Source organism: Lepisma saccharinum, chromosome 1 (assembly GCF_977018435.1).
Source record: "Lepisma saccharinum chromosome 1, izLepSacc3.1, whole genome shotgun sequence".
Taxonomy (NCBI): domain Eukaryota; kingdom Metazoa; phylum Arthropoda; class Insecta; order Zygentoma; family Lepismatidae; genus Lepisma; species Lepisma saccharinum.
This window is the reverse complement of record NC_139229.1, coordinates 207,747,575-207,761,614: the sequence shown is the minus strand read 5'-3', so window position 1 is coordinate 207,761,614 and position 14,040 is coordinate 207,747,575. Positions and strand designations below refer to the sequence as shown.

At 36.4% G+C, this 14,040-nt stretch overlaps 1 protein-coding gene across 7 annotated transcripts in view; it reads left to right on the top strand.

Moving 5' to 3' along the window:
- The window catches only part of Sec24AB (Protein transport protein Sec24AB), a 126,209-nt gene that overhangs the window by 72,917 nt on the left and 39,252 nt on the right, over window positions 1-14,040 (top strand). For 5 of the 7 annotated variants that reach the window (XM_083111214.1, XM_083111232.1, XM_083111223.1 and 2 more), the window contains exons 3-5: window positions 1,411-2,043; window positions 4,064-4,195; window positions 8,366-8,446. In XM_083111214.1, the coding sequence (XP_082967340.1) occupies window positions 1,411-2,043; window positions 4,064-4,195; window positions 8,366-8,446 (846 nt within the window). The remainder of the gene's footprint in view (window positions 1-1,410; window positions 2,044-4,063; window positions 4,196-8,365; window positions 8,447-14,040) is intronic. The other 2 variants (XM_083111257.1, XM_083111241.1) reach the window with 1 other exon arrangement.

Here is a 14,040-nt window from a genome sequence, read left to right as displayed (position 1 = left end):
TTTGGAATACCTAAGAAGTTTGTCAGTATGATAAAAGTATGCACCAGTAAAACAGAAAGAAAAATTTGTGTGGGTATTAATGTGTCTGACAAATTTACAATTCATGATGGGTTAAAACAAGGAGATGCATTATCTCCATTGCTCTTTAATTTTGCCTTAGAATATGCTGTTAGGAAGGTAAAAGAAACTAAAGATGGACTAAAATTAAATGGTATGACTCGGTTGTTAGCATATGCAGATGATGTAGACTTATTAGGGGATGATATAAATACAATTAAGAATAATGCTAAAATATTTTTCAAAACTGCTAAAGAGATAGGTTTGGAAGTTAACAAAGAGAAAACTAAATATATACTTACAGGCCGAAACAAAGTGTTAGGTAATAATCAAAATCTAATTATTGATAACAACTTGTTTGAACCCGTTTCCAAATTCAAATACTTAGGAGTAGTATTAACAAATGAAAATTATATTAAAGAGGAAATAAAAAGTAGGCTTAATTCAGGAAATGCATGTTACTTCTCTCTTCATAAACTTTTGTCTTCTCGTTTAATATCTAAGAAACTAAAAGTTAAAATATACAAAACAGTAATTTTGCCTGTAGTATTATGTGGGTGTGAAACTTGGTCCCTTACATTGAAAGAGGAACATAAATTGAGAGTATTTGAAAATAAAATCCTTAGGAAAATCTTTGGACCTAAAAGGGATGAGGAGACAGGTGAGTGGAGAAGGTTACATAATTTAGAACTACATAATTTGTATTAATGTTCAGATATTATTAGAATAATTAAATCAAGAAGACTTAGGTGGGCTGGCCATGTGGCACGAATGGGAGAGGATAGAGGAGTTTACAGGATTCTTGTTGGGAAACCTGATGGTAAGAGACCTGTAGGAAGGCCAAGACGAAGATGGAGGGACAACGTTGAGATGGACCTAAAGGAAATCAATAGGGATGGAAAAGAGTATATAGATCTTGCTCAAGATAGGGACAGATGGAAGGCCTGTGTTACTGCAGCCATGAACCTTTGGGTTTAAGAAGGTTAGAGAGTTAGTGATATAGCTTTTTCCTAAAAAATGTACAAAAAAGGCAGGTGCATCTTATTCAGCGGTGAATCTTATATGCCGGCAAATACGGTATTATATCAATTAGAAATATAATTTATGGCCCACACAGAAATTGAAAATAATGATGTGGAAAATTCTAGCTCAACCAAATATAAATAAACGACCATTATTGAAGCTGCTATTCTTTGTGAGAAAATTGGAGATCAATTGTGGATACTTGAATTTTCACTTCGTCAAATGCTAGTCTAGCAGGAAACCTTTTTTGGAAGTATGAACTCTGTATGCCTTTACCTTCTAATGTTGATATGTATGTAAGTAATTAATCATGTACTTTCTTCTTTCTAGCTCCTCAAATGGGAAGCATGCCACCTGGAATGAACCCAGGGTTTCCATCTCCGATGCAAAGACATCCTCCAATTCCCAATGGGCAGCCACCAATGATGAACTCTGGACCTATGCAACAATTTAATAATTTCATGGGACCTCGTCCTCAGTTTCCACCACCATCTGGTTTACCACCTAATTCTTCACAAAGCATACCAGGACAGCAGTGGGGAGGAAGGCTCAGCCCTGCCCAGCAGGTCCCTCCCACTACGTCCATGCCCAACCAGCCACCAGTTTCGACCATTGCACATACTCAGTCCTTCCCTGGGCCACCTCATCAGATGGGACCGTTCCCTCCTAGACCACAGCGGCCAGGTATGCAATCTTCACCAACACCAATGCAACAGATGCAGCTACCACCTAGAGGACCTCCTTCCACGCAGGGGTCGCCAGCGCATATGCCAGGCTTTGCTCCTGTTAGGAACCCCCCTCCCCCACCAGCAGGAATCCGACCACCAACTTCAGCTTCTAGTGTACCAGTGTCTCAATATCAAAATCAGTCGAGTGGGCACATGAATGGACCTCAGCAAACTCCCACGCCACCTCCACACAGCCAAGCGGATGGCAGTTCTCAGGAAAATATGTTTAATTCAGGTAAATATTGTAGACTTATTTTTAATTTGAGGGTCATTCCATACCAAATCATCCAATAGTGGTTGCATGACCATTTTAGAAAAGTTTCATTTTAGTACATAGGTTTGTACATGTTTCTATATATATATCAAAACCAATGCTCAAAAAAATTTCCTGTCCTTGGTTCTTCTGGGACAACCATTTTTCCAACATGGCATTTTTTGCCACAAAGCAGAATTGTTGCCACCATCAAAACAATGTCCTGAATGTCGCTTCTAGTGTTGGCCCTATGGATGATGGATGGACCAAATTTGGAGGGAAGCACAGCAAATGACCACTCTATATGGATATGTAATGCCTGTGCCGCAACTTTAAAAAAAACTGGAATATTTGGGGTTCGGAAATTTTGCATAGCTAATTACGGAAAATTTCAAAATATGGGCCTTTGCCCTCACTTCCTCCCTGGATTCTTAATTGTCGGATGTTACTTAAGATGTTGATTTTTACTCATTCTTACATTTAGAATTTAAATTGTTAAAAAACATGCATTGGTTGAGAAGTTACAGCCTTTTATCAATTTATCCAATAGTAACAAAAGGGAAACAAAGGGCTTGTTGATAATATTAACAATGGATATATTGTTTTGTAATTCGAGTATATATCTTAGTCGTAAACTAATGAACAAAGAAAGACTGAACTGAAATATAGTGTAAAGTTTTCAAGAAATGGCATGTTAATTGCTGTCATGTGCTAACACGTGATCAGGACAAATTTCGACAATCAGGCCTTTGTTCCTGAATCCTTAATTGTCGGATGTTGCTTTTTACTCATTCTTGCTTGTAGAATTTGAATTTTTCAAAAAGATGCAGTAGTTTAGCAGTTATAGCTCTTTTAGAAATCTTTCCCATTATAATATGGTGGTAACTAAGGGCAACAGAGGACTTTTTCAAACTTTGCTTATTAATAGTACTAACAGTGGGTATATTTTTTGTAATTCTATTATGTCATACCTTCATATGAATACAAAGATAAAAAAAAACATCTGAAATGTCATGTATAATTGGTAAAAAAAAGCACATTAATTGCTGCCCCACGCTGCTGGTCAAAATATCGACCATATCTCTCAAGGGGTATGCATGCGGCGGTCGAATTTCGACCAGTCGGATGCCAAAGGTTCAAGTGTTGTTGTTGTCAAACTTGAAATTTAGAATTCATAAATTCTGAATTTTATGTTTTAGATTTTATGGTTTGCATCTGATGTCATATTATGCTCGCAATGTGTAGGAAAATACTTCACATCTTTTGTGAATATTATATATGGTTCCAGTCCAAGGAAATCAAGGTGTTTTTGTTCTTGCCAGGATTTGAGAAATGAAAATAAGTTCCACTTTTTTCTCGAAGAAACTTCATGATGGGAAAGATTCTATATACATTCATTTGTCCTGCACCGTGTCTGTGTGGTCTAAGGAGTCTTGCTTTAGGCTCCGGTTACGGAAGGTGCACAGGTTCGAGTCTCCTGAGGGGGGGGGGGGGGGCATAACAACTGTTCCCCTTAAATTATGTCCTGTGTATGGGACTGGTGGCCACCCACCTTTCTGAGGAAATTGGGGAGCTGCGAATAAGTAGCGTAACCCAGTCATAGAAAACCTACAACAACGACTGAACGACTGGGCTGTTCCTCACGTTTAACACACGTCACCTCGTAACTGGTTGGCTAATCTTCCACCTCTGGTGAGAGAATGAGTAGGATCAGGTGGGAGTGAGGTCTGTATGTGCCGTGGGTTATTATTGTAATTTATTTTTGTTCATTTATTTGAACAATGTTGAACAAACATTATTCTATTGAATAGCAAATGTAGTTTTATGCTTGTAACTTGGTTACCGGTATTAGCATGTTAAATTTACAGTGTGTAATCTAGATGTGGATATCCCTAAAGATAGATAATATTAATATCCACTAAATGTGAGAAGTAATTTTTACTGTAGTTGTGGTCATGTGTTAATGTGAAGATGTAGAATTAACTTTGCACTGTGATTCCAGTCCCTCGAGTGAATGAGCCTGATTCTTCACCACCAATGGTTCAGCCACCATTAGCAGGAGGAATTCCAGTGACATCAAATGGTTTCATGCCCAGTCCCAGGTACCCACATCCACCTCATCAACAGGGCCGAGGTAAGAGTTTATGAAATTTACATATAATACTGAGCCTTTGGTTTGTGTATGGGTTTGGTTTTAAACTGTCACCTAATATCATGCCAGCTTTTAACTGTGGCATGTTACTGTTGGTAATTGTGGATGCATGCATTCAAGTATTAATTTTCTTTAGTTCTAATTTAGGACTAAACGTGAATTGTGATCGTCACTGTTGTCAATGTGTGTGTTGCTTTCTTGCTCTCTCATATACAGGGTGTCCAAAAAGTCATGCAACCGAAACTTTGAACATATGTAACTTTTGTACAAACTGGGAAAGAGAGATGAAACTTACACTGGGTATTAACCTTGTCTATGTGAATATTATTTAAACAAGAAAATCATGCTCTACACGAATGCTCAGTATGCAGAGAAAGTTATAAGGTGTAAAAAAGTTTTTGTTCGAAGTAAAAACAAACATGGATACAAGACAGCTATGGAGTCTCTTGCAAAAATTGTCAATGTGTATCGATGATTTCTCTTTGTATTTATCAAATTGATAAAATATTTTTTTTTTTTATAAATTGCACACAATTTTATGGGGTGAACCTTTAGAGGTAGAGTGGTCGAAATTTTGACAATGCAGGTAATACTGTTGAGGATGGATGGTCGATATATTGACCAGCAGTGCATGGCAGTAATAACATGCCATTGTCACATTCATATAATACAGTATTGAAGTGTATGTATGTATTTTTCTCATTTTCTTTTTATATAAATATAAAGAGCAAGTTTTGTCCTCCCTCTCACAAATTAAATCCTGCATATGCTATTGCATTGATCTAAAATATATGCTGTGATATATCTCAAATACAAGGGTGTCATTCAACATTGTTTTGTCATGGAATTTGTCTTTCTACTGATTTTACTTGTTAGTGTTAGAATCACACATTAAACAATAATTCAGTTTCATTTTTATTCATCTTACCCCTTAGACTGATGGAACACAACAGGAATCACAGCACACATAAAAATTAAAATATACAGTACTAAATGTGGATGTATGTGTCAATCCAGATGTACAGTGTAGGATAGAATCGCAGACAATTTAATATACATTAAAAACAAAAAAAGGACCATGTTTTTTCTAAACACATAATCATGGAATCAGCCCATACTTTCTTGAAGGGCAATGCCCGTATATTAACTCAGAGCAAAGGGAAAACTGAAAAGGCACATTAGGAAAGCACTAGAATATTAAAAACTTAACAATAACTTAAATGACAACGAGTGTGGGAATTTAATTTCTGGGATATTCACAATATGTCATAAACAGAATAGAGAAGCGAGGAGGAAAGTCCGGCAACACAGAGGATCTTCCGAACACGGACTGTTGGGCTTGCTTCTGCTGATGACCAGTATACTCCTGCTCCTTCTGCTCACACGTGCTTTTAACAGTATTTTGTCCTTGACAATGCAGACAACAAGCTTGTGTAATTTTGGAACTATTTTTATGTGCACGATTTTCTTTTGTGTTCTTGCTGTCTGACGAACATGTTCTGCTCAGCATCCGGGTTGGAATCTCTCTGTGTGAAACTAAAGGGTGAGGTTCAGGTTGTGCTGCTCATCACCCAACCCACTGAATACATACAATACATATACAGAGAGAAACCTACAGGAAGGAAGGAAAAATGAACACAAAATGAGGAAGCAAGTAGTTAGTACTATTAAAGATAAAAGAGAACAAGATAAAGTAACTAAGAGATGTCGCTGATATGAACAGCTTGACAGATGCAAATAGTCTTCAGTGCTGATGCAGCCATTTAAAAAATCAAAACATTTTTGTTACATGCATGTTTTGCTTTTCCAGTTCAATTTGTTTGCAATAGAATTTGCTGAATTTGTGCATTGTCTAATTGTGTACATATACACATCACAAAAGTGTGAAGCAATACTTACAATTAGAAGCTTCCTTGATGGGTAGATGTGCATTTGCTTTTTCAAGCCTGTTCACACATAAAAACTTTATACACATATGTAAAGTGTTGGTTGGGGTACCCCATGTTAAAGGCTGAATAATAAAGTGTAATCAAAAACCTTGCCATTATAACAGAGTATGTTCATAACTGATGCACAAACTTTATAATGTGTGACAAGTGCCTTCAAAAGGGGAGATTTTTTTTTTTTTTTTTTTGCTACATTGGCAACTACGTACATGTCAAGAAAGCTCTGAATTGTAAGTACCATTTTTTGAAGTGTATGCTTGTGTGCATTTTTGATGAAAGATATTTGTAACATGCAGTTTGTGTTTTTACTGTAGATAATATTGTGAAAGTATTTCACTTGCTCGCTTTTTAATATTAAAAGGAAATGTATGTAATGCATAAAAATACAGTTGCAATGTATAGCAAATGTATTCAATTATTTAGTAGTAATGTACACTTAACTGGGCTTCAGAATTGAAGTATGCAAATTTACAACTTGACTGCGTGAGTTAACAGTTGGCTTATTATTCGGTAGTGATGTTCTAGTAATTTTTCTTTTGGCTCTTAAATTAATAGGTGGATATGTTGGAGTAACATTGTAGGTGCACTTTTTTACTTTCATAAATTTTCAAGGGCTCCTGAGGGACTATTTATGGGCATCATAATTTACATCATTGGATGATTTTGTGTTTTTTTATAGTATTTTCATCATTTTTTGTTTTGTTGTCATGCTTTATCTAGGTATAGAAGCTAATTATACTAACAATGGGCATCATTGTATGTTGTATTGCTTTGCAAGTGTAATGCATGATTGTTTACAGTGAAACCTTCTAAACACACAGAATTTTGTTTTCAATTTCTATTATGACAATTAAATGAAGTGAAAACAGTACTACTGTCAGGTTTCTATTTAATTTATGTACACAACCTAATAGTGTGAAGTGCATTGAATATTTACTTCCAAACCTCATAGTTCTTCATTCATTCTCCTGATGTTACGCTCGTATTCCCGCATTTCCTTCCGTATGAAAGGTGTATTAAACCATTATCTTTATATTCATTTTCCTCCTGAATATTGCAGTTTGGTACTTAAGTTACACTATGCATATTACTGCCATACATATCATTCATGCGATAACACCTTTACAAATTGTCTGCCATGTACTCTGTCGACAGTTGAACCTGCATAATGCACTGTGGCCAGGCTAAACCTAACAGGTTTATATCGCAGTCAAATTTTTAATATTTAGTGTAAACAGTGTAGGAAGGAACTTAAGAAAATATACATGTTTTGTTCACTGAATTATATTTGTACTATACATATTTCCCCATTTATTAAGGAAATAACACATCTGAATTGGATGTGTCTGGATGTTCTGACAGCTTTTCATGATGTGATATGTGATGAACTCTATTCTTATTGCTCCTTTATCTGACTTACTGTCTTGTAGTATGCAACTTCATATCCATGTAGCACCCTGATTTCCTACCTAATGCTGGGCCAACATTGAGAATCTTAGTTCCCAAATGAAAACCATGAACAAATTAGTTACACCAAAGTACCCTAATTCTAATGCAGTCCTAATGTGGACAAGGTCTGATTTATATTTTAAGTAGGCATTTACAGTAGTTCCAAAGTGGAGAGGAGATTCCACAGTAAAGTCTCAAAACCATTGATAAGATACTTTTCCCCCTGTGAGAGACATTAAGCTGTAAAAACTGTTGGTTCAACCAGGGATTGAACCTAGCTTTAGTTACAAGGTGAATACCATCAGGATGTCAGTAATTGTAACAGTTACACAAATTAAAAGTTCTTGTTAATTTGGATAAATTTATCTTAGTTTGAACAAATTTTTGCAACAGGCTTTAGTTTAAGGTTAAGTGCATAACTCTTAATGCAGCATATCTCTACAGTTCAGTGTGGTAGTAAGTATTTAATATTATATTAATGTGCATGGGGATGGAATAGTTCTTGCTCCTCAGTGGCTGAACACTTTGTGGCATGTCTTAACCCTTACAAACCTCTTTTCCTCAGTTGTGACATGGCCCATTTCCAACTTTCACAGTCTTACTCATGTGCAACATCCTAGTGCATGCATTTCCAAGTTTAGCTTCAAATTTAACAGTTTGTGTTGGATGAGGTTTCACTGTATTAGTATAATGCACAGCAATTGCATGAATGTAGTAGCAAGCATGTGGATTAGTAACAGCATGTCCATTATTGCAGCTATGGAGTTTTTACTCCCCCCTCCTGGCAATTTCCATGAATGCACTGGATTGTCTGACACATCAACACCAGTCTCGTCTGGTATGTACATTAATTAATCATTCCCCTGTTATTTAGTGGTAAATTGGTACAATGCATAATAATAATATGCTTGGATTTTCTCTGACGTTTTGTTTTGATTGGCTTTGTGTTGTATCATTAACTGGGGGTTATGTATTTTATGTTCTCAAATATGTTGGGACATTATGTTCTTTAGTTATTTCTGTTTGTTGGTATAATCTGTATTGTAAGAAAATGCTATTATTTATAATTGCAGGGTTCACGTAATTGGTATGTTTTGTGTGAAGGTGGGGAATGAGAATATTTGGTAAAAGAAAAATTGCAGCCTGATTTTGCCAAGGTGCAAAAGATACTCGCGTGTTTTGCTTTTGAAGTTGAATACCATATGGTAAGCCAACTTGGTATTCCTGTTAGCTTACAAGCCCTATGCGTATAATATGCTATACCACTTACCAGCTTGTCACCTTGTAATCAAGGGGTCCCTGGTGGAGGCACATAGTGGTTCGGATCCCACTTTAAACTGTAAGTCCAGTCCCGATTAGCCTTACTGTGCATAAAGTGGACTTAAAACACCAACTCAACAGTAACAACCGCCACTTACCAGCTAATATGAAATCTGTAAGGGAGATTTCACACTGAAGTGACAAACTGCATGTGATATGACATTTGCCTAGCATTCAAATGGCAGGACATCTAAAAACATACCCTAAGAAATAAATACAACCTTTCACACTGAAGTGATGTCCGACACCACACTTGTTGCTGTGACTGTGTTTTTTCTATAAAGGGCTTCTTCTTGCCTTGGTCTGCGTGCACACCTGACTAAAGTCGTTTTCACGTTCAGAAGACACAATGGGCTCTTATGGACAATGTTTTTCAATCTAGAGGCAGATGTGCCTAGTCAAGTGTGTGCCTTTTGTGGGGAAATGTCATTAGTATCTTGAGGTGATGTATGCTCAGAGTTCCCACACACCTGGAAAAATCTGGAATTCTCAGGGAATTTGAAGAAAAGTAAAAACTCTGAAATCTCAGGGAAAAACATCTAATTATCATTGAGTCCCAATGAAACACATGTGAAGAACTAAACTATGCTTGTTATTGTACTAATAATTCCAACTTCACTCACTTGCTTTATTATGAACTATTTTGAAGATGTAGGCTTTAGATATGTGTTTATTTTGCATCACAGATTAATTGATATTATAACAGGGTGTCTACCAGTCAAGAAATCAACGGATAGGTAATAAAACTCAAGAAATTATGCTTTAGGTCAAGAACTTTTGCTATTTTTTTTCCAGTATAGTGAACTTACATTCTTATAATCCTGTAGTGTGATTTGAAATTGAATATTTAGAAATCTAAAATTGTATTGACTTGTGGCTGTTCACTTTATTTCTTAAGAATAATTTTTACACGCATTAATAAATAAAGCAAGTCTAAAACTATTCTTAAGGTACAGCTTCAGTTTTAATCATAACCGCCCTTAGGGCAGGAGTTTTTTATTAAATAAAAATATATATATTTTCTTAATTTCCAACTATACCTAAGTAGGGGGCGATTACATAAATGTTAAGAATATAGCAAAGAAGGTCAAGAAAAAAGTCATGAATTTTGGATTTGTTACTTTGGTAGACACCCTGTATAATCTTCTGTTTGCCGAAAGTATTCTACATACACACACACACCCAGTCTTACCATATAAATATTTCAAAGCTGAATGAAATAACAGAAGATACTTTTAAGTATATCCTATGGGTATGTGTTACGTGGATATATTGTGTACACAAAGCACAAAATGACCGCCTGTGACCTGCACATTGGACCTAAGTCTCTGTGGCTACTCATCAATTGCATTACGCCTGTATCGAGGGGGGAATCTTCCACTGCCTTCCCAAGATAGTGATTCAAAGTGTCAATACTGCATTATATCTTCTTGCAAATCATGTCTTGAAGTACAGACCACAATTTCTTGTCCAGAGAGCGATTCCTGCACTGCCAGATGATCCATCTGAAGGGGAAATAAAGTTGAGCATATTTGTCTCAAGCCACTGCTGGATTGTTTGAGCTGTATGAGCTGGTGCACAATCCTGCTGAAAGCTCTACTCCTGGCAATGGAATAATATTGCTTGGATCCTTCACCATTGTCTCCTGGTACACTCAGGCTGTTGTTTTTACCCTTTCTTGCAGAAAAGGAGCTCAGTGATGCTATCATAATGCCCCATTTCCCAGTAGGCACTTTGCCTTTATTGCTAGAAAGTGGACTGTATGTTGCTTGTAAGCTTTCAGTCCTGGGTCACTTTGCAACATACGAGACATGGATTGGACATTTTGGAACTGGTCAGTTCACAGACCATCACTGATGCTTTTGAACACTGATTTTTCCAATCGCACACTCCTTATAGTACTTGGCTGTCCCTGAAATGTGGGCAGTATGATACTTGAATCACTTGGGAGATTTGAAGCTTCTAGAGAATCTTGAAAATTTCAACTGACTTTCATATCTTACAGGCTGCTAAACAACCACATGGTTTTGTAACCACCCCATTCAATTATGAAAGTTAAAGACAAAATGTTCATCACTTCTGTAGATCAATTAGCAATGACTTTGAACACCATGTGATTAGCCACCTCTCAAAGTTTGTGGCTGTGTTTGAAATTTATTTTGTTATTTTGTGTTCTGTAAAGAAGTGTGAAAAATCCCAAAATAACCTTACTCCTTAATTAAGTGCATAAAGATATAATTTTATTTAATTTGTTTTGTTATTGGCTGATACTGATAAAGTACTACACAAAATTTACTAATAGGCCTACTGATATGATATAAAATTGCAAATGCTCCTTGAATGTTAGATGAATGGTTGATTCATTCACCTCATTAATTAATGTATATAACCGGGTGATTGTGGTGGGTTTTGTCTTTGAAACGGAACTACCTATTTAGACATTTACTTTGCAAAATCATGACATTAATTATATGTTCTTATTCATAAAATAAATAACAAGATGGCAGAATATTGCACTAAATTACAGATTGTTTATAAATATATCAGATCGGTAATATTACTGATAAAACAGATGCACCATAGGCCTTTGTAAAATATATTTAGAATAGTACTGTACTGGGTATTGAGTACTCTGGGAAAATGCAGTTAGAGTTTACGTGGGAACCCTGTATACTGTAACATGGTTATGTCATATTTATCAGTTGTGACAGAACTTGTGACTATTACTTTACTTTCATCACAGTCCTCTACTTTAGTTTGCAAATTGTCAACTATTAGCTAACATGCATTACATTTTTAATTGTTTGCTCTTTCAGAATATAGTGATATGTAGTGGAAGCAGTGTAAAATAATTACTCCTTTTGTTCACATAATGGTATGGCCACTTTGGTGGCAGACTGCATTGAGTTGTGAGCCCCTCAGGGTATCATCACCACTGAAGGTTTTGGGTGTGAGTTCTTTGTGAGAGTCTCTTGATCCATTACAAGTAGCCTGTGGAGGCACAAAAACAGTGTAAAATAAGAAAAATACAAATGTGACATTTTATTGCATTGTTTTGAGTTGATGTATGAGAATATTCTTTCTGTTGACTTTTTTTCTATTTAAATAATATTTGTTACACAGTTTATACATAGAGACTTTGGTGTAAGTCATTATGCTACAGCAATACATTGTACAGGGTGATTCATAATTTCCTCTGGAGTTTTAAACATTGATAGTACAAGAACTAGAACACATACAGTAATAAAGTGCATATCAGTACATAAAGAATCTCACAAAGTTTGCACTCTTTATAGACCCCATCACATAATTGTAGATTTAGCCACTATGTCTTAGTATAGCACAGTTAATGTAAACGTGGTGAACACAGGTGTTCTGCCTCTTAGAATTCACTAAATGCGAGTCGGTGGTGATGGTACAATGAAGGTTTGGCACAAAATATCGAACAGAAGCACCTACAGACAACAATTTGTGTGTAGCAACACGTTCAAGGAGACTGGCTGCCTGTGCAATGCAGAACGAACAGGCCAGGTAGGACAGTCAGCTTAGACCTTGAGACAGAAATATTTGCCAGGAGCCCTAAGAAGTAAACACGTCACGGGAGCCTGGAATTGCAGATGTCGCAGCCAATTGTGTGGCGTATTCTATGCAAACTTCTTCATGTGAAACCATACCGGGTGCAGTCCTCAGGATCATCATTCCAGTTCTTTCTGGATATCAGTGACTAGGCCATGTTTCATCTATCTGGAAAGATGAACCTTCACAATGTATGCATTTGGAGCACGGAAAATCCCTCGTGTAGTGGTGCAACACATCAGTGATTCCCCTGAAGTGAATGTGTTTTTTTGCAGTTTCTTTGTCAAAAGTGTATGGGCCATTTTTCTTTGCGGAGCGAACTGTTAATGGGTGTAGTGTACCTAGACATGCAACAGTGGCTAATGCCTCAATTGCAGGAAGATAGCGAGGAAATAAATTTTCAATAAGATGTGGCACCCCTACATGTCCATGAGGACGCTGATGCTTACCTCACTGCTGAACTTCCTGGTCGTTGGATTGGACATGCTTCTCGAGATGACTCCTCTTCTTCCGTGGCCCCATGTTCACCTGACATAACCCCATGCAATTTTTTCTTATGGGGTTACATCAAAGATCGTGTGTTCGTGCTCTCTTTGCCATGTGATTTAGCACAACTGTCGGAAAGGATCACACATCCAATTGGTGACATGTTTGCATGTATGTGGCAGGAACTTAATTTCAGGTTTGATGTCTGAGGTATCACTAGGGATGCACTTATCGAGCATCTGTAAGGTACACACCAAATTTGGAGAGTATCTTTATGTACTGATATGCACCTTTTTTGCTGTATGTGTTACAGTTCTTGAACTATGAATGTTCAAAACCCTGGAGGGAATTATGAATCACCCTTTACTATTGTATTTGAGTGCTAACAGTAACATTTTTCCTTGTTCTGATGACGTACCTCATTTAGAGCAGAGACTTAACAGATAGCGATTTCCCAAATCAAGCAACAAAGTGGAACTTTGAGATGTAATGATGGGGTATATTTTGAAGGACATTTGATTTAGCATACATTTATGAATGTCCTGTGTTGACTGGTTATTCAAGAGAAAAATGATATGATATATATGTAGGATATATAGGATCTTCAAATAATCCACTACTTGCAACAAACAAAAAGGAATCAATTGAATATGCAACAGTGAAAATTAATGTCTTTGCTTTCTTATATGTGGGTTTTCTTAGTGTAGCTCATTGTTGAAAGTGAGATTTAAGTTGGCATGAAATACATTGTGATAAAAATATTCTTACATTACTTTTGTTTCTTTATTGACTCACTACTGGAGGAACAGTAGGAGCACATTTAGCAAACATAGATAATGACTTCATTTTGTTACTATCTGGTGGTTACTTTCTTTTTATTCCAATTATGAAAATATCTGATTCTGAAACACAAATACTTGAAAGGACAATTTTCATTTTGAAATATTTTTGGGGATCTTCCAAGATATATCCAGCTTGACAAGATGGTTTTGTAGAAGTAAAGGATTAAAAGATTACCTAAATATGTATAGTTGTAAAAAGTATGGGCTT